General features: G+C 44.5%; 1 protein-coding gene across 2 annotated transcripts; it reads right to left on the minus strand.

The window, feature by feature from the left end:
- Positions 1-5,227: 5,227 nt before the first annotated feature.
- Positions 5,228-20,466, minus strand: LOC119703487 (histamine N-methyltransferase-like). 2 transcript variants are annotated; one of them, XM_038143428.1, is made up of 7 exons: positions 20,334-20,466; positions 17,253-17,441; positions 16,281-16,333; positions 12,894-13,001; positions 9,354-9,484; positions 8,718-8,811; positions 5,228-6,445 (listed from the first exon to the last, which is right to left on the minus strand). In XM_038143428.1, exons 2-7 carry the CDS (start codon positions 17,387-17,389, stop codon positions 6,090-6,092), a joined length of 879 nt encoding a protein of 292 aa, XP_037999356.1. In that variant the 5' UTR covers positions 17,390-17,441; positions 20,334-20,466; the 3' UTR covers positions 5,228-6,089. The 2 variants fall into 2 exon arrangements, with proteins under 2 accessions (XP_037999356.1, XP_037999357.1); XM_038143429.1 differs by lacking the exon at positions 20,334-20,466 and adding an exon at positions 20,068-20,268.
- Between the last annotated feature and the right edge of the window lie 1,368 nt (positions 20,467-21,834).

Raw genomic sequence — 21,834 nt, forward strand, 5'->3', positions numbered from 1 at the left:
AGTTAGCTTTTTTCTCGCTGCTGGACAAGATCATACTTCAAAGCAAATTAAAAATGTGAAGCCAAATCCTGATTGCAATGCAGGCAACAGAAATCTTCCTGTCAGCCTCAATAAAAGCAGGTGTAAGTTTTCAGTATTAGTCCAGTCCATCCAATTCACATGTCTTTCTGTCTTTATCTAATCTAATACATGGTTGTGAGATAAATTACAGCAGGGTATGATAAATTGCATTGCTATTCATTTTTGGCAAGATCACCTATACCCTGGCCACTAATTCATCTCCGCCAGGATCCTCTGTAGCACACGGGATCCTTGAAACAGCCTCCAAACGCTGTCATTTCATTTTCCTTTAAGAAAACAAAGAGATTATATTTGCTGGCCAATAGCCTACTTAGCCTCACCAAAATAAATGATACCTCACTGTGACCTCTGTAAAATCATGGTTATAAGAGTATCAAAATGTATTTATGGCATTAAGAGTCACAAAGATATTAGGTCCCTCTATGCTGGTTGAGTGGAAAACTATGATATGTTTTAGATTGAGGGATTTCAAAATGGGAAAGGATGACATGGTTTAGATTTAGGGATTTCAAAGAGTGTTTAATTTGTTTAATTCTGTTTTCATTGGGTTTTGGTGTCCTTTGCCCAGATAATACAAACAAAACACACAACATTGGGTAAGAAATCTGCAATACATTGTAACAATCTTTTTCTGGTAATTTTTTTAGAGCTATTCACCACTCTTGAACAAAGCACCATCCTGATTCACACCAGTACCACACACTCACTGGGCACTCTGTTGGGTACCGTTCACATCCATCTGCGAGTTCAAAAAGCAATTTTCTTCCCATCAAAGCAAAAAGGGGAGACATTTCCCTTTACATCCATCAGATCCATCCCTGTCCTCCACATGAGCTCTGCTGGGCAGCACCAGGACACTCCCACACAAAGCTGCTGCCAAGCCCATCCATGGCAGACACCCTTGGTCCCACCACCAGCCTGGATGTGCCAGGACTTCACCCTGAGCCAACCCCACCTCCCAGCCCACCACTCCCCTGCCAAGGAAGAGGGGAACTGATTACAGTTTTGGCTGGAGATATGTCAGTGCCCATGCCTCTGCTCCGTACCAGCCCAGGAAATTGCTTTCTGCTCCTCAGCATTTGACTGCCAACTTCCTCCTCCTCATCCTGCCAGAAATCGCTGGGAAACGGCGCCGTGGATGATCCAACAGCTGCTGAATTTCACACAGGAGACCACTTACCACTGAGGTGCAGCAAAGTGATTTTGCACATCAAGATTTTAAAGAAATTTGGGGCATTGTGAGATGAAGGACATTATTGATGTGAAAAGAAAATGATCATATTTACTTCAGAATCCATTATCCACGCCTGCAAACAGTACTTAAAAACAGAGCATGTACTGCAGGATGATGTGAAAACCTGGCCTGGTGAGAGGTAAAATTTCCTTGATTATTTCAGGGAGATGAAGGCTTCATCCCGCACTATTTAGGAGTTGTTGAGGCATAATGGCTACGTCCAGCTAATTGGATGCATTGCTATAGGCACTTGAGAAATGTGATAGACAGATGCATTCAGCTAGAGAGATATCCCAAGGTGCAGAGAGCTGAAGTCAATTAGGGAGTTAAATTGTGAAAGATTTGACCTGATGTCATTTATATCTCGAGTCATAATTAACACTTAAAGTTCAACTCTATAGCAATTTTCTTTTAATAACACTTAAAACCTACACAGGGCTGAAAGAATTGCGCAGACATGGTGAAGGATGACTCGAGTGCATGCCTGGATTTCTGCGTTAGTAATTAATCCTCAAAACACCTTTGTGAGGCCTGTGGGGAGAATCATTTCTCTCCAGTTTCTCCTTTGAAGAGAAGCAGGGTTTACCCAATGGCTCCCCAAAGTCCCTGGCACCTGGAGATAAGGACAGAAGCTCTTTCAGGTGCTGAACCAGCGAGCATTCAGCTCAGCCGAGCTCCTGCCTTTTTGTCTTGCTGAATTTTTTTTAATTTTACCACAATCTTTAGAAATATCATGGACAAATTACTTGTCAAATGGCCTGGGCTTTCCAATTAAAATCTGTGCAAATGCAGAACCTAAAAATCTGTCACAAACACAGCTTCTGCCTCAAAGGTTTTCATGTGGATGAAATATGAATCTCACTGGGGGAAGAAACACTCTCTGAGAGTGAGACCTTGTAAGATGGGATTCAGCTTGCTGCAGATTCTTATGGTCAAGTTATAACTGCCCATAAAAAGGGGGAAAAATGGAAGTGCTGACAAAACTTTTAAACTACAACAGTGGAAATGGCGCCGCAATAATTTATAATCTACAGGCAGCTTTGGATTTATTATCACAATGACAAATGCACTGTCATTGTTAATAGGATATTTCCCAGCAAGGACTTCTTGTTATGCAAGCCAGGTTCACTATGTCATGCAGCATGATAGCAATAAAGTCTACAAGAATTTGTAATGAACTTCAATTACTAATAGATTATGGTTAATGGGAAATATGTGCAGTAAAGATATGGGTTTTTATATGCACCTTCTGGTACTCTACAAGGCAATGATTTATGCTACAATTTCTGTTAACATTCTCCAGTATGAAAAAAAATAAAAAGCCTAAATTGGTGGAAAGCCACTCCATCCATAACAAATATTTAAGATAATTTTGCACATCATGTAAATGAAGATGTAAAATTAGATATTAATCCGTTTCATTTCAGCATTTGTATTTTTATTAAAAATGAAGACTTTGCCCTACTGTGTAATGACATTAAAAATCCCATCATGGGCTGCAAGCATGAATTACCCCAGCGCAGGAGTGGTGACAGCAGCCGAGCTGAGAGCGCATTTGTTCAATTTGCTGTAGTAATTAACGGAGCAGTGAGAATATTTTTCTATCTGTGATTTAAAGGAGCAGCCCTGAAGCTGCTTGGGCAGATGTGTTTGATGTGGAGGGACACGTGCATGAAGTCTGGGCCCTTTGGAGGGGGGCAGCCTTTTCCTCCCCCGTTGTGGTCCCCCCCAGCCTTTGAGGCATCACTCCAAAGCCATGCCTCACTCATGGACATTGGGCTATTCCCTCCTCTGCACAGCACACCTCCCACGGGAATTCCTTTGGGAAACAATCACCTGACACAGCATCCGAGCCACAAGCTCTGTTTACTTATCAGAGGGACACAGGCCCAGGTGTTTGCCTGTTGTTTCAAAAGACTCCCTCCTCTTCCTCCTCCCTCCCTCCTTCCAGCTTTTTTTCCTCCTGTACCTGAATTAGAATGTTTATTCCAAGTTTACGTGCTCATGAAATGAAAAGAAAAAGGAAAGTCCCCCAATTTAAAAACAAGCACTGCTCAGAGCCATCTTTGAGAAAAACATGGAGATGCAATATTAAGGATTGCATTCACCCAGGGTCACATTTCATAGCTCAAACATATATTTAGCCAGATAGGGACACCAATACATGAAGAGCTTTTAGGATCATTTCTGGTATATTTTTAATACAGGTATCCTGAAGCCAAACTAGATCAAATTAGTATTGTGCTGGTTTAATACCATTGCTCTCAATGAACCACTGTAGAAAGCCCACAAATTAGTATTTTAGGGGTGCAAGCCAGTGAAATATGGAACTGGGGAAATGATGAGGCCCTGGCACAGACTGCTGTGAAAATCCCAGTCCGTGGACAAACTGTACTTCCCAACCCAGCTGTGGAATAGCACTTACTGTGCAATTTAGGGTGACTCTTGCATGAAAATGTGGTTCTCCACTCTATCAGGAAGTTGTTTGAGAGATTTATAAAATGTCCTTCGTCTTTAATGGTAAAATGAGCATAAAACTGTGCTTTCCCACATTCATTTCCTTCTAAATAATACTTAAAGTACTTGCTTCTTGAAAATGTGTGTGTTACAATTTTAAAATTAAAACTAATTTGCTCCTTAAGGGTGCTCTGCTGATTCAGTTTTCCCCCAGCCCCTTAACACTAGCAGTTGCAAGATTCAAAATGGAGTTCACTGTATTTCCCCCCTTCCAGTTTTTAATGAAATTCCCCTCAGAAGCAAAACAGGGGAAGAAGCTCTCCATGCATTCACACTGAGTATTTTTTTGTGTGTCTGTGTGTGGTCAAATCCTCCTCTGTTGTCTCCAGATCAGCTCTGCTGCTTCTCATCTTCTCAGCTCTCTCCCACATTTTTAAACCAAGCCTCCTTCAAAACTGCTAGAACCCCTTTTACTAATTTTGTGGTTTTTTGGTTTTTTTGTTTGTTTTTTTTTTTTAAAGTCTGATAAACAATAAAACAGCAGGACGTTCAAGGGCATCTTATTGCTGGGTTTTGTTGCTGGATTAGTGGTTTTTTGGTTTCGTTCTGCCATTTCAGTGGCTCCCTGAGATACCTCACCCCTGACAGGGTTGATGTGGCAATATTCAGCAGTCACCTGCTTTGCAAGCACCGTTTAGAAAAGGTCACAGACAGCCCAAAAGAGCCACGAAAATAAATGTAACTTTAATTTGTTTGCCATTAGAAATGCGTGCAGCAATCTGTTCTAATGGGAGATTTTCTTTCATTCCTGCTCTGGCATGTGACCACAGCAGCCCACAGACACACTGAGGTCTTCTAATGCAGAAGCCTCTGCACAGAACTGGGTAAAGTGGTAATAAATTTTGTTCTATCCAACAGAGGATTATCATGGAAATGTTCTAAAATCTGCCAGAATTAACATTTGAGCACCAGGAGAAGTTTGTGTTTCAAATAACTTGCCCTAAAATAAATATAAACAGCTATGAGGCCCAATATGATCTCTTGAAATCACTTCAAAGGATTAATAATCTATATTGTATCAGAAATGTTTGTGCAAAAATAAAACACAATTCCTTGCAGCTAAAGTATTACCTAAAGTAAACCATTTCAACACTGAATCAAATTATTTCAATGGCAGAAATCACACCTGTCTCAGGGGATAAATCGAGTATTCAGGCTGTTAAATCCATTCAAGCAACTCTATTGTATCCCACTATGTATTGTGCCTTGTAGAGAGAACACAGTTCTGAAAACTATAAAATCATTTAGCAAAACAAATGCATCAAGCACAACAGCCTCACACGGAGAAGAGGCTGAGGAGCTGAAACCCCCTTCTTGCTGAATACCTTGTATAGCAAATAGATTTACCTGACATAATGCCATTGAAAATGAAAAAGAAAATGCTACTAGAAGCAGTCATTTTGGTATCAGAGTTTATTTTCACATTTTCCTTATTACAGAGCTCACGGGCCAGGGGAAGGCTGGGACCAGAAGCATTGTGTGGCTAATTAAAAACACAAAAAAAAGCTCTGTGCAACCGCAGCAGCTGATTCCTAACAAAGACTCTGCATCAGGGCTCACCACTGAAATCCACCTCTCCAGGACAGCTGTTACCAACCCTGTGCCTCAACCATCTTCCCTTGCTTCCCTCCTCTAGTGCCACACAATTTGTTCTGCAGATACATCATAAAGTAAAAATCCAGACAGGGGAAGCAGTGCTATTAAATGGAGATGCCTGCAGAGGCAGGAGCAGGCAGCCACTGGACATGCAGGTGTGAATCCACCTTCAGTAGCTGCAGGTATGAGAGCTGGAAGTCACGAGCTCAAGGAATCCCATCAAAGATCCACCCAATGGTTGGTCATCCTGAGCCTGCACTCCTGCCAGCTGCACCAAGAAATTGCAATTTGCTTGTTTAGTCTGTAGAGGGTTTTTAAAATAAGATGGTGGAACCACATGTAGTTCTGGATCATTCCTTATGAAATTATTAGGTTTCTGCAGTGCCTGGGTGGATGGTCTGAGTTACAGCTGATTACACAACATCTGTATGATAAAGCACAATTTACTGCCTAGTCAGTTGCACAGTCACAGATTAGTGTAGAATTAATCAAGTATTAAAGTTCACTTAAAACAACAGATGTCAATACCGATTTCTTAACAGGCTCCAAAAGTTATTATCAGTGCTGAAGTAAATGAAACCATTTATAAAAGATAAAAAAATACATTTCAGCTGTTAACAGTTTGTATCTCTTTGCTTTGGATCAAGAAGAAGAGGTTAACTCATGGCTCAATCACTATTACACCCAGGCTGTTATTGAAAAACACCTTCCCATCTCTGATTTCACTGCACCCAGGCTTTCTTAACTCCTCCATTACCTGACGCTTTAGTTCAGGAGGGGCAGTTTTAGCAAAGTCAAGCGTTTCTGTCAGGAAATCCAGCAAGAGCTCCCCATCTTTGTCCCCTTCAGTAAAGCAGCTCGTTATGTCCATGTGGGATGGGAGCTCGTAGAGCTGGTACTTCAGCCCAGCTGAATCCAGCATCCTTGGCAAATCACCAGAGGAAACATAGGAGCAAAGATCCTCCAAAGGGAAGGAAGGCCCATACTTCTTCCACAGAGTTTCCCAGCCACTCTTTCCTGAGAGATAAACCACCAGAAAAACACTCAAGAGTTAAGGAAAAACACTATTTGAAAGCAGATTTGATTGTCTGGGTTTTCAGCAGTTGTCATCACTGCAAGTGGGATCTTTCCAGAGCTGGGACATGTCCTGGGGCACGGTGGAGTTGGCTGCCTCCCTGCTTCTGTTCCTCAGGTTTGGGGGCTGCAAGAGTGGGTAGGCACCTAACCCTGGAGCTCCAGCTGAGGCCAGAGCATCTCACACTTGTGTACCTCTTCTCAAGAGACATTTTATAAAGCAAACCAGCTGGGTAAGTTGAAAAGTCTCACATACATCTTCACATCTTTATTTTCCCCCAGCCTGGATCTCCAATTTGAAATTCAGTATTTGTACTGTAAATCATTTTCAGAAGGATTACTCAGAATGACTGGACAAGATGAAAATAACTTTGAACCTAATGAGCAGCTCTTGAAAGTCACAACAATAATTCTCCCTAGGTACTAAAACCAATTACTCGTGGTTTTGCAGTTGCTTTATCTGCAAGCAGTTATTAATAGTCAAATAAACAGTTTGGTGTTTAGAAGAGAGGAGACAATATTTTCTTTCACCTGGTGGAAACGGAATGCAGAGCACTAATTGCAGGAAATGTGCTGGTGTCAGTGTTGTGTGACTCAGTGCCATCTCGGAGCCGAGCAATTATCCCCTACCTGAACGCAGCATCATCGGAAGGGCTCTCGGAAGGCTCAGCATATGGCTCTGCTTTTGTTTGCAAGGCGGTGGCAGCAGACCCACAGCCCCTGCACGTCCTGCTCTCCCGGAGCAGGAGGGATTGCCACCTCCACCGAGTGACCCCAGCCCTCTCCTACCAACCCTGCTCCCAGGCTGGCTTTTAATGACCACGCCCTGATGTGTTTGGGCTGGGGATGACATTACCTTTCGTGAAATGAGCTCTGTTCTGATGATCTTTCAGTGACTCCTTTTGCTTCAGTGCTCATTTTCCTTCTTCCTCTCTATTCTTCCTTCCCCTCTCTATTCTCTTGTTTTCCTCAAGCTTTTCCTCTTCTTTTCCTCTCTGCTGTTCTTAATCCTGCTCCTCTCTCCCACTTTTTTGTTGCCCTGAGCAATTTCTGCTCCATCAGAAAACACAGAGTCATCTGGCCCAGAGAGGACTTCAAATACTTTTCATGAACTCAGAACTTTAATCACCTAAATTCTGAATAGGCACACATTCTTTCCTGTATTCACATTTTATGAATATCAAAAGGGACAGGTTAAGCAACTGGAAAAGAGTTTTAATTGACTATAGTCAGGTAATCAGCAACAGTCTGATATTGTGATCTATTCTTGTTCAGCCAAAGAACATAACCAGGTTTTTAAAAATCATTTCAAACACAGATTTCTTGTTGTAAACTGCTTGAAAACACTTCAAACCAAAAACATTTGGGGAAAAAAAAAGTAGTTGAATAAATTCAGGTCGGAAGTGTCACTTCATAGTGGATCCTTCATGAACAAAATAAAAGGAACTTCATCACATTTGCAGAGGTGGCCAAATTCAATGACAAATTAAGCTTAAATCTCTGAACAAATAATGCTTAACATACATTTCATACTGTTTACACAGCTGAAATTTCCATAGCTTTTGAGGCAAATTAAAGGCTTTCTAGAGTCAGTTTAGACTTCACCACTGCACTGTCTCAGGCATACCTTGCCCACAGTATTAAAAGGTTGTCGTTTACTCTGCCCCAACCTTTTCCTGCTGGACTGACCACAGAGCATCTCTGCAAGATCTGAAACAGCCTGAGAACGCTGCTTTGTACCCAAAATGATGATATTAAGGAAATGGGCAGTTTGAAAAGAAAATGAACCATATGTGCTCCAACACCTGCTGTATGGCACTTCCGAGCCCCCCGCAGCCGTTTGCTTAATGCCACAAGTCTCTGGGAGAGAGAAAATGCCGTGCCCAGCCTGGAAAGCCTTTTCCAGCACACAGCAGAGGCTGAAGGGGCTCTGTGAGTGAGAGCTGCAGGATGGAGCCTCTCCTACTGCAGGGCCCCTGCTGCCATCCATCACTGGGCAGGCTGTAGGATGGGGAAGGGCAGTGAAAGATGTTTTGTGCCCATGGTAGGGGAGTTTTGGCTCATAAAGATCAAGGATTTATGAGCCACGCAGACACAGACATGGGCAGGTTTCAGGGGATGTCTGCTCACCCCTGTGGCCTGTGCTACACACAGGAACCCCAAAGGTGCTCAGAGCCCTCTCCTGACTGAGCAGTGCTGGTGGAGCAGCTCTCACCTGACACCAGGATGATGAGGAGCTTCGCCTGTGATTCCAGGAGGCTGTGGAAATACCGGAGAGTTGCTGGGATATCTTTCACATAGTAGAGCATCTGTCAAAAGCAGAGATGCTTAGGGACATGCAGTGCAACCCTGGTGACTACTGTAACACTGTTAAAAGGAACCAAATGGGGGCAATCCTGACAGGAAAGCAGGGACAATGAGGCACCTTAGGAAGGGGTGGGCAGTGGGCTCCCACTGCAGGCTCAGGGCTGCCATGCCCTGCCAGCTCTCTGGCACTGCCAGGACTGAGCTCATGTTACTCATCAACCTGAGATAAAGAGATTTGCCTTTCTTCAGTGAAGGCTTCGGTGAGCTTGGAAATACAAAGGCAATTTCATGGAGAGGACGAGGAGCTTTTGAAGACACCAGCTAAAATGTATTCTTAGTTGACTGCCACCCACAGCCTGGTTAATAGGACCACTGTGCTCAAAGCTGCTTTTCATTTTTGCAGTTCATTTATGCTAAAGCACTTCAAATTACTGGGAAGTAAACTCACCTTTCTTCCCCAGCAAGTGGATAATGAGGTCACATACTTCATGCATACTTTTAACAGCTGAGTCTTTGGCAGTATTTACTTTGCAGAGACTCTTACCTGGATCATGTGAATGAAGTCCCATTTTTTAGTCTTCTTTTCTGCATTCATTCGACTTTCATATTCATTAGCTGTCTCCTTGTGCCAGGTAAACTTTATGTTCTCGAGGTTTGATGCCTGAGCCACACGCTCTGAAACAGAGGAGAAGGCAGCACAGAGTTATCTCAATTGCAAATATGGGGCTGATTTCCTCTCAGAGCTTTAATACATCCAAAAGCCCTATTTAGGTAGAGAGTTTTGGTACCAGTTTAACACAACAGTGGAATATCTTAAACCTTGAGCCCATATGTGAGGAGAAGGATGTAGAGGGCTTTATAGGACAAAATCTTGAGAAATTCTATTGCTTTTCCCTTTGCTCCCTCATTTGGGCTCCTCTGGTGTTTACCTGAGCTAAAAAAATAAATAAATAAATAAATAAATAAATAAAGTAATTTCTTCCCCATGACTGACTCAAGCTGAATTAAAAGATGTTGGCTGGGACAGATTGTTATGAGGCCCCAAGCAGCACATTTCATGGTGAATAGAAGGACTGATGGCCCCAGCACATATGTGGGGATCACACAAAACCCACATGGCTGAGCAGTAGTCAGGCCATGGGGGAGGATTTTCCCCAAACAAAAACAGGTGCTCAAGTATGGATCAAAGCAGGGGTTTCTTGAGAAAAGAAGCACAATTAAAAGGTTGAGAAGGGCAGAAAAAGCAAATGTGTTCTTCTAAATTTGTGTAACTGGGATGGCAGGAGAGGGAAGGAGCTTTGTTCCAGAAGCAAGTACCCTTCTCTTGACATTCAGCAGCTTCTGTGTTGAAACAATTTTTCAGAAGCCCACAGTTCTGACCAGCTGCTTCAGGCAAGAGGGATGGCAGTGTTTTAAAGCAAAGAGCTTTACGGAGTGACACATGGAGTGTCTTCAGACCTCAATACAATGCACATCAACAACTGAGGAAAACAGAAATTTGGAGAAGTGGATTCAAAGAATAAGTTACACTGAGGGCCTGGCTCATCACTGCATTCCCTTTGTTTTTATGGGAGCAGAACTGAGAGGTAATTTCATAATGCAGGGAATACTAATGTCCATCTGCTGGCATATGGAGCTCATCTCACTGCACTGCTGCCTGGCACTCAGGATTGCTCCAGGACAAAGCAGCCCCTGATTCAGTTCCTGTGCTTCACTGGAGTTAGCATCAATTTAAAACTTACATGGCCCAGAGGCAGGCTGAGCCTTAGCTACAGAACACATGTTCAGAACAGCACAGTTTGCTAAGACCAGTGCCTTCGCACCACTAATGACAATGTTCCTCCTTTTGGGCTCTGATTTGGACACGTCCCCGTCAGGCAGATGAGAAATGCTCCATCAGTGCTTATCTCCTCTCTTCTGTGGCTGGAAATGGGCCACCCCTTTCAGATGCTGCCACTGTTACTCTGTTAGCTTCCATTTATCAGCCACTGGCCCCAGCGCTGGCAGCTCAGATTTAATTTGCTACTCTAAGCTCAGAAGCAGCTCTTATCCCCTCACCAATAACCTGGGGCAGTCTGGTTCAGTTTAATTGTGGGTCTGTCTGCAAGGAGGAGCTGGGAAGAAAACTGAATTGCTTTCCAGGCTGGGCCTTCAAAGTCCAAATTCCAGGAAGTGGAAATTCATTACAGGATTATGGTAAATTTCTGCCTAAATATTCACCTGAATCCATTATGAAGTTCTCCTACCTTTTCCCCTGGGCTCACCCCAGTTTCTTTTTCCTGTCAGAAGCTGGTTGCCATCAAAATTGGGCTGCCTGCAGCTGTGTGCTGGAGATGCAGCTCGGTTGTGGGGCCACCAACACTCCAACCGAGGCCACCAAGGAATTCCAACAGGAGTGAAGGAAAAGCACAACCAAGAGGCTTTGAGGAAAGCCTCCATCACATGCCACAGCCTAAGAGAAACCTGAGTATGTCATCCCTGCACATCCCAGTCAGGAGTTTATCTCGTGAGCTTGGCTTCTCCTTCCCATGGAGAAAGCATTTGGAGAGGCAGAAGACATAACTACTGAATCCTCAGAGGTGCAGATAATGTTTCTAATTCTCTACAGAAAATCTTAGGCCTCAGAAACCTAATTAATGGTAGCTACTGGGGACATGATTAATTACCAAATAGGAGAGTTTAAAGAAAGAAATTCAGATGAATATTTAATTTCTAGTTTAGCATAAAACTTAAAATAAGGACAACATTTTATGTTTTCTTTAACTTTCTTCTGGAAAGAAACTCACTGCAGTAGGATAGGACTCCCAGTTAATTGGTGGTGGATGGTGGGACCACTGGGAAGATTCAGAGCAAATCCAGTCCAGTGTAGCCCAGACAGGACAGAAATTCTTTGTTCAAGTGCACAAACAGAGAAGATGCTGCGTCGCCCACCCTTCACCATTTCAGCCTGCAGGAACACAAGAGCGCCGGGGATTTTGCACAAGGCATCTTTTAAAAGATCAGGTCTGTGTTATATTGAGAAAGATATAAAATATTAGGTTTGTCCTGGGAGCCTTTGGTACTTCCAGTGATTCTGAGCTACTTCACTGCAGGGAGAAAGGGATTGTTGCTTTTTTTCCCTTTGACTTCCACAAGCTGATTCACACTGGGCATGCTCCATTTTTAAGGACTCAAGCAAGAGCAAGACTGGAGATTTACAGTGTGGTTCCACAGCCTGGTATTTACTATGGTTTGGAGCATGTCCAGCAAGAGACTCAGCTGATGAGGTTCATTCCTTGCTGTCACATCCATTCAGGATGGCTCTCTGGCACACCATTCAGGTGTGCTCTGCTCAGGGCTGGTGTCCCCTCCCTCAACACCACACCGAGGTGAATCCTGGTGGGCTCTAACCCAGTGATAATCAAACCCTGCTATTTAACGCTCACTTTGTTGGGCAATTTGATCAAAGTACCTTCGTTAACACTCAATCCTCCTCGGAAAATACTCCATTACTCCATTTTCCTTCATGAATGCTGCTTAGACCTTTGGGCTGGAGGAAGGAAAGAAGCTCTGAGCCCAGGAGCACACGGCAAAAGCCTTTCCTATCACTCCTGCTTTCCTTCCCGTGTTTTCTAATTCAAAGCCTGGTTACTAATTTAGTGCCCCACTTGAGCTTTAGGTATTTCTTGGAAATGATTTTTAAGATGTGAGAGAATCACCATGAGACACTAAAACTTTCCCTTTGATGCTGAGGAAGGATCCTGATTCAACACAAGTTGAAGTGGAAAAACTTTCTGAAATGCTGGGATTTCACTCCATTCCCATGCAATCACCCATCACTTCCCACCTTGTTCAGCTTTTAAATTCTATCTAGACGAGCATTTGCCATTCAGAGATCTTTGCAGTGTGAGAGACTAAGATTTTAATGAGAGTGAACGTTGTTGAGAAGCAATGATGGCAAAAAAGCATGAAATTTTGAATTTTTTAACTTTTAGGAGACAGTTCTGACAAGAAGGCATTTGAACATAGGGTCATCCATCTTTCAGCACTTTTAAATGCATGTAAAATAATGAATGTAAATTTAATTTATTTAATGTAAAAATACCTTTGTACTTGGAGATTTGGTCAGCACTTGGCTCTATCACATCGTTGTTGATAGTGACCCCAGGATATCTGGCTCGTATTTTTGAGAGGATCTGCAAGTCCATCTCACCTAAAGAAGCAGGAGACACAAAACAGAGAATGAAAACAAAGCTCAGGCAAAAGAAATCTCCATCACCATCACAGTCCCAGCTTGGCAGATTGATTTCTGCCATTTATGTATGGATGCACCACACGGGTCCAAGCAGCTGCTGTGCATTCTCAGTAGGTTGTAACTGAAGATTGAGCTCTAGGATTTGAGAAAAATATAAATATCAGTCCCAACTCTCTTCATTTCTCCCCCCTGGTTGGCACCACCAGGGCCAAGGGAAAACCAATCACGGTCATGCTCGACCTCTTTTTTTTCTCCACAGGACTCTCACAGTGCCAGTTCTGATGGCTCCAAGTCACCAGCAAACTTAGGATGTCTTAGGAGTCAGTGGGAGCATTTCTAGCCAGGCACCTCACTGGTTACAAGGTCATGTGGGGGAGGGAAAGGGAATATGTGTTTACACTGGGATCAGACACAATACTCATATCTGTTTGTCTTTAGTGTCCTGTGACTTTTCCCAAAAGAATGATGAATAGAGCACATACCATTTGTGTTTAGCTAACCCTTGTTTGCAGAATACCCCAGAGATTCCTTGTTTCATGTTTTTGTTGAGGAAGAGCTCTCTCTAAACACTGCTCAGGCCAGCTGTAATTGTTTTATTGATGGATGTACTGGTAGATCCAAGATTTCAAAATTTAAAAATAGCTCCATCATTCCCAGCCATCTCACCCCATCTGCAGTGCAGGAAACTCAGGGGGATGATATTTCTGACTGAGCCATGAGTCCAGGGACAATATCCAGCTGGCGTGCTCAACTTTCTCCAACCTCTGCTTATTGTGCTTGGATAGATTTTAGGTGGAAAAAATAACAGCAGAATAAATTAAGGTAAGAAAGAGTGAAACAGAGAGTAACTACAGTGAATAACAGATCCAGAGGTCATGTTACAAGTAAATATCTAGCTTTGTCCTGGAAGATTTACTTGTGCTTGCACAAAACTCCATGTTATAAAATTCCCTACAAATGAACAAAGTTTTGCACTGAATGGAAGACCACCCTGATGGCCAGACAGGCCCCTGCTGAGGGGCTGCAGAAGGAGGACCTGCTCAGCCTCATCATTTTCAGAGCCCTGGACTCCCACCACTTCAGCATTAGCTCCAACGTGCAGAATATTTGACGAACAAAAGGAAAATACTGGGCACTAAATTGCTCATTAGTGCCCAGGGGATATAACACACAAAGTGAGGAAAAGTTACATTTCCTCAGACTTACATGTCTTTCTTAAAGCAACCAACAACACCAACATTCACATGGCATCTCTGGAAGCACGTTCTTTGAGGGAGGGAAATTGAATTTCTGAGGCAGCAGAAATAGCTGCAGCTTTGCTATCCCTGCAAGCCTTGTACTCTGTAGTCTGCCATGGTAAAATTCGGGAACACACAATTTGAAATGAACTACTGCAATAGTTTGATTTTTGGTTGCTTTACCAACTTCCCATAAAATGATTAGTCCTTTGAAAAGGCTGTGCAGGTCCTGATAAAAAAAAATAAATTGAATTTTGTATTTCCATATGCAGATAGGTTAAAATATTCCCTTCCACTCTTGTGTGGCCAAATCACCCTTTTACTGTTTTTAACCAAAAATCCCACCCCTTTGATTCATAATTTAATCCACAGCCTCAAACGACTTCACTTAGCTCTTTTATATGCAAACAAGTGTCCCGAGGCATTTTACACTCAGATCGGTGGCAGCTTGCATTATCAACAATTTGGCAATTAGGCTATCCGAATTATTTAAACTCTCCAACACAATTACCTTTTAAAGGCTACCACTATGTTCGCCATTAAGTTTCTAATTAAACATTTTACGTAACGGGATAGTTTATAGCCCAGTTGCTACTTTATAGCAGCGCTGATGACTTTTATGGTTTTTAAAGGTGCAGAGTGCGGCGCGCTGGAGTGTGAACTTAATAAGGCAGCGGCGAAGGCAGGCGCGGTGCTCGGGCGGGTGGAATGGAATAGGATGGGATCTAATGGGATGGGATGCTGCATTAATGGGTTCTTGTCTCCCGAGGTGGAAAAGCGGAGAGGAAACGCTTTTTTTCCGTGCCTCCTCCCTTCGAAGCGCAGAGGCGGGTGGGGTCGGGGCAGCAGCTCCATCACTGCCCTCCCAGAGCAGCCAGGACCGGCTGGGGGGATTTGGGGATCGGCTCCCTCCTGGCCTCACAACAGCCCGTGGTGGGAATGAACCAGTGAGCACATGGGGTAGGGTGATTTGGGGATTTTGACATCACAAAGTGATGTACTGACTGATGGCCAGCTGGACTGCCTCTGGCCAGGGAGTGAAGTACTGCACTTAATAAAGTGTTCCTGTTAAAAATCTTTTCCTTCCTTCCTTCCTTCCTCTCCTTTTTTTTTCCCCAAAGAATGGTTTTCTTTGGAGAGCAATGTTCCTGCTCTGTCACACTGTCTGTTTTATAGCCAACGCCAACCATTTACATACAATTACTTTATGGAGGAGAGACTGACAAAACTGAGGTTAGTCTTTGGTGATGGTATGACTACAGCATTTAAACTAGATTAACTGTTCATATAAAATTTAAGTGTGGTGACTTAATGGGCAGAGACGGAAACATAGGTTTTAATTACGGGGGCACTTAAGCAAGAATTTAACAAAAAGAAGCCACTTGATCTTACTGGTATTGTTTTTCCACTCAGTGAATGTCAGCCTTCTTATTTGTGATTCCTTCTGGATTTCTTCTGGAGCTCATGCTCAGCCCCAGTGTTTTGGGGGACAGTAGCTCCAGGAGAAACTTGTACACTGATGGTGGTCAGCACACACAGCCAAAGCAGAGCTCAGCCATGGCTCTTACACAGCAGTGATGGGAGTTACCGCCTCAGTAAAGGTACAGGGGAGAATATTGTAATGCAGGTAAAAATGCAGTATTCTGAGCAATCTAAGACATTATTTTGTTTGGGGTTTGGATGGGGGGTTTTATTGCTTTTGTCTTGTTATGGTTTTGTATAGAAGCCCTGTGGAGCAGTTAAATCTTCTCTCTGCCTTTGAGGAGTGATGCTGTAGAAGGAGAGGTTTTTGTGGAGGACATAGAGGAATCAGAGTGGGGAGGCTCAAGCTGTTTTCAGATGATGTGGTCACACACCAACTAACACCACCTGTCCCCAAGAGCTGACTCATCAAGGAAAGACTTATCTCCCATTATGCTCCTTTTGCAATTTTTAGTCCTCAATTCTTATTAAAAAAAAAAAAAGGAAAAAACATATCAATATTGAAGTCCATACATACCTGCCCCACCACCAACACTTAGAACATTGATTGTAGACTTCCCATTTCCGATACTGAAAAACATTATTTATACATTTTAGGAGAGCTGCCCAGTAGACAGGGTTCCATGCACGATGTGAGACACTGGAGATCCCATGAAGACTAAAATTTGCAGGGCAAAACCCAAATGTAATGTGTATTTGCCGTGCTTGCAAGTGGGCAGGAGGGATCAGTAGTTTTCCCCTTTGGACATTCATGATTTCCAATTATTTTGGCAATTTGTAGAGGTGGCATTTTGCTTTTATTATGAGGGAATACAAGCAGAAGCAAGTACACGCCTTCTCTGTGTCTGTGCTCTGAGGAACAGAGCCCTCTGGGTCTGGACCAGCAGCTTAAAAATTATTTGTAGAACTTTTGCATTATGCAAAATGGGGAGGGAGAGGGGAGAGTGTAATGCTCCTAAAATCCCTGAGTGAGGCTTTGGCAGAGCCATGAAGCCCTGAGACCCCAGAAGAGCCTTCCCAGAGCCAGGATTTGATGCTGGCTGCCTGCACCCAAGCCAGCCTGCAAAGTGAAGGGTCCAGCAAAGGACACACACTGGCAGGCAAAGCAGGAGTGTGATCCAGCCACCGAAGAGAAACCCTAAATATTACCTGAAAAGCTTGCTTTTAAAAAGCTGCTTTCCATCAAGTTTGATGCTAGAATGTAGTATCTGTTACAGCATTTCAGAGCTGATTCAGGGCCAGCTGTATTTATGTGCAAGGAAACAACACAGCCTTATCTCCTCCTGGCTAGGCAGCCTCCATCCCAGAGAGCCACCATCCAGAACCGTGTGTGCAAACAGAACCTCCAGCCAAGCCCTGTCACAGGCCAACAGACAGGGCAGGGAACAGCAATCTGCCTCTCCCAGGCAGCCCCCCGAGGCCAGCACCCCCGTGGGACCGTGGCCCTGGCTGTCCTTCAGGCCAGGGTGGGTGGCCACCTTGGGGTTACCTGGCTATGACGTCCGGCAGGTGCCTCTCCACGAACTCCTGCATGCTCTGGTGCTCAGTGGACTTCTCCAGGAAGACACGGAATGACTGGACATATCTGTCAAGATCTGCCAGCAAACTCCTCATGGGTGAAGCCATGCTGGGAGGGTGCAGGAGGGACAGGCTGCTCCCTGCAGCTCTTCTCTCAGGGCTAGAAAAGGAATGAAAAGTGCTGGAGGGGAAAATCCAGCCTGCACCTGGACTTTGCTCCACATCCCCGGCCCTGCCACTGCCTCGGAGTGTTACACAACCTCGCAATATAAACTGTAAATGGGGTCCAAGCAGCAAAGGGTAATTTATCATCTTTAATCTGTGCAGAGCAAGTGCCAGCATTTTTTAACTGTGCTGACACAGGACTCTGTTTAAACACAGGAAAAGGGTCTTTAGATGGTTCTTAAATACAAAAACAACAAAAAAAATTCCTCTGTTTTGTGAAGGCATGGAGAGGCTCCAAAGGCTGCGTCTGGATTAGAAGAAAGTGCAACACTCATCTCCAGAGACACTGGCAGATGTCTCTATCTGTTTTTTTAATCTTTTGAGGTTCTTAAATGGAATGCTGATGGTGGGGTGAAAACAATAAAAACCTTGTAAATGCACTTTATTTTTCCAGTTCTTCTGAAGATAATGGTACAATTCCCATGGGTTAGGTAGCTAATTCACCAAAGCCACGTGAGTTACTGGAATAGATGTTGTGCTAAACCAGGCTTACAGGCAATCAGGAGTGGGGAATGCAAAGCGTGTTACCAGGGAAGTGTCAGACTGTACCTCAAAAAGTGCACAAAGATGTCTTTATCCTCTCTTAAACTGCAGTTTAGGCTAATCACATCTTGTCCTACCAGGCAAGGAGAAAGGGGAACCCTCTCCCTCCTCAGGGGCCTCATGCTGAAGGACTCACTGCATTTCCTCGGTGTCTCTTACCATCCCCTCTGGCTTTCCTGCAGAGGTTATATCCCAGCCACCTCTTGCTATTTTTACAGCTCCCTTTGGACTGTCTCCAGCCGAACCCCATTGGTGCCGAAGTGCAGCACAAAACCCTCCCAGCCATTGCTTTTCCTGGCTCCCAGCACAGCCGGGATGATTTCCCTGGCTCCACTGAGACCCTGCACCCGCTGCCTTCACTCACCAGCATGACTGGAATTCAAATCATGGGCTTTTCCCAGACTGCTTCTCTGCTCCCTTTGAATTATAAATCTGGCCTCTGTTGTGCTCAAGTACCTCGCAGCTGCACATCAAATAACACAAATAATCTTGTCCCTCCTTCACACCATAAACAGAAACAAAAGCAACAGGCTCAAGTCCATATTTGCCATTGCCTCCCTTTCTGGCAGTGAACTTCTGACAAATTTTCTAACTACTTTTCCTCCCACCCAATACCTGTCTCATCAAGGCCACATCTTCCTTCCATTCTCATTTTTTATGAGAATGTCATATACAATGGTGCCATCCTCTTCTCCCCTGAATACCTGCAGAAAGATAGGCTTGGAACAATTTCTTCCTGCTAGATCCACATTGCCTGACCATCATCTTATTCTCTTTCTGCTGCAGGGAGGACTATTTCTAGGGACTATTTCTAGGGACAGCCATCATGCTGAGCAGCTGCCCAGATCCCTCTCCTGCCCCCTTTCCAATGACAACATCAGCTGCTTGCCTTTGCCCATTTTCCTTCCCTGCCTGTGACAAGGGTAACATCCAAGTCATGCCACGTTTTGGTTCTGCAGCCCATGGGCCAAATCTCCTCACATCCCAAAGGCTCCTGCAGGAAGGGGCATGGTGAAGCTTGGTGACAATTCACCTCCTTCAGCAAGTGCTACCACCAGAGCCATTGGCAATGGCTGAGAATTCAAAACCAATTAGCAATGCCTGATAATTGCTCTCTTTGAGGCAGTTCCAAAGACCAGCGGTGACCTCTGGAGCAGGTCCCAAGGTTGATTTTCCACCCATAGTGCCTCCCAGGCAGACTGGCTTTGGTACACTCCCTGCTCTCCACCTTCTCAGACAGCAAGGATACTTTCAAGTGAAAAAATAGCAAAACTGAGCATTTCAAAGAGCACTAATGAAAAACAAGCTGGTACAACACTGGCAACAAGTAGATGGGAGAGCTTTAAAAACTTTGTCAGCCTCTGACTGACAACCCTTCCTTGACTTAGGTGAGCAGCACTCAAAACCCAACAATATCTGAATTATCCTGGGGAATCCAAGAGGGAATTTTTCCAGAGATATTAAGGAAGGAAAATCCTGGACGTACCTCGGATGAGAATTACTCATTGCTAACCCACCCTGAAAACACAATTGTGTATTCTGTGTTTACCCATTCCTCTGCCATGCCTGACTCCTTGCTTTTTATTTTAAGTGCATAGGGAAGCTTTGCTGTTTGCCACTAATATATTTTTACTACCTTCAATCTTGAAAAAAAGTTTTGCAGTTTATAAGAGGAGGTATAGATAATTGACCCTTTTTTCTGTGCCTCCCTCTACTTCCCATGATTTAATTTGCCAACATCCCCTGCTCAGCAGCCTCTAATGAGCAGCCGGGATTCATTTTCATGTTGGGTGCAGTTCAAGGAATTTGTCTCATTTCTTTCATTACACTTTTGGCTGTTGGAATTTGCCCCATTTATTTCATTCTGTATTTTTTGCTGTTTGAATTGCAGCCAGTAAACTTTAAAAACGCGTGAAGAGAAGGAAGGAAAGGACTGTTTTCTGAATCAGGCTGATAGAAACTTGTAAGGCAATAATATTCACTCGGGCTTGTTCCCTTCAGTGATAATCGAAACTTACCCGTGGCTCCCTAGGAACACTGAGGAGTTTTGAAAGCCGACACTTTATGCTGCAGTTACTTGATCCGTCCCTGCTTTGTGCCAGCACAGTGAAACCTGCTTTAAACTCGCCACAAAACCCTTTAAACCCTCCCCGTGAAGGCAGCGAACAAAGTGATCGTGGCAGCTTGGCTTTACCAGCACAGGGCTCCGTGCGCCAGCGAGAGCGGGATCCCGCTCGGACGGAATCCTCTCCATCGCCGCTCGCTCCCAGGCGGCCCTGCTTACCTGGGCTGCTCTGTGCCCCTCGGGGGTGTGCGAGCGATGCTGCTGGGCTCCTGGCATGTGCTCCCAGCCCGGCCACCTTTCTACCCGGCCACCTTCCCGCCCAGGCGCCTCCCATCCAGCCCCGACCCTGCCGTCCCACCCCCGGGGCCGCGTCACGGGCGAATGTTTGCTGCCGAGAAGGAGCGGCAGCGCTGCAGCCTCATATGGCAGCAGCTGCTGAGGATGGAGCAGAGTTAGACCCTCCTATGACAGCAGCTGCTGAGGATGGAGCAGAGTTAGACCCTCCTATGACAGCAGCTGCTGAGGATGGAGCAGAGTTAGACCCTCCTATGGCAGCAGCTGCTGAGGATGGAGCAGAGTTAGACCCTCCTATGGCAGCAGCTGCCGAGGATGGAGCAGAGTTAGAACCTCCTATGGCAGCATCTGCTGAGGATGGAGCAGAGTTAGACCCTCCTATGGCAGCAGCTGCCGAGGATGGAGCAGGCAGGGTTAGATCCGCGTATGGCAGCAGCTGCCTGGAGAGGCAAGGAGCCGCTCCAGCCCTGCCACATCCGTGTCCACTCTCCATGTGTTCCCCACCAGCTCTCCCCCAGGACACACCTGGCACTGTTACCCTGCTGTGGCAACATCCAGACACGGAGCTCTATCCCTGTGTTAATTACAGCAGGGGTGGCAAATGAAGCCCTGCCAGTGGAAAATAGAAAAGGCAGCTCCTGACAAATTGGAAATAATTGTCTCAGTGGGTGGCATGTGGCGATGGGCAGCATCATTTGCAGTTTGCCTATAGAACCCTTCCATTAGAGATAACTTTGCTTTTTTAGCTGGTTTTCTTGCCAGCAGATATTCTTCTTATCCCTTACTTTCCAGAGCTTAAGCATTTTCCAAGTTGTGTGCACCCTCTGCAGCCCTGTCAGGAGCAGTTTTATCCCAAGGAACATAAGCATGGATAAAACCACTGACCCGTGTCTGCTATCATGTTGTGATTTGGTGTTCAGGGCACCACACATTTGCCCTATATGTGCCTTCGTTTCTCCATGTTTAGCAAGAAGGAATTTTTTTAAGTTAAATCAAGAAGTTTTCCTTCTGGAGTTAGATAGAGAAATGAGCTGTTCAAGGAGAAATGAGCTGTTCACATGATAAAAGTCACATAAAATAATACCAGCAATATTAATAACGATGCTTTCAAAGGCACAGTTACAGGGAGAATGGCCACAGTTTGACATTTAGCTGAGAGTTTACTCAAATGAAGATTTCATATCAACAGTTAAAATTGTTCAGCCAGAATGATGACTGTGTGTGAAGGCAACACCCACTGCAATTTTTTCTCTCTCTGTTCCCAGCACCATTTCCTCTCCAGTCTGAGGGAATGAGATACAAAGCCCTTTACCAAAGGCCTCAGCAGGAGCAGCAATGCCACAGTGTTTAGTACCTACCATATTTTATGATTCTGTGCTTCAAAGAGTGATGCCAAATCCACACAGGCAGAATGGGGAGACCAGTT

Source organism: Motacilla alba, chromosome 7, assembly GCF_015832195.1.
Source record: "Motacilla alba alba isolate MOTALB_02 chromosome 7, Motacilla_alba_V1.0_pri, whole genome shotgun sequence".
In the NCBI taxonomy this organism is placed as follows: domain Eukaryota; kingdom Metazoa; phylum Chordata; class Aves; order Passeriformes; family Motacillidae; genus Motacilla; species Motacilla alba.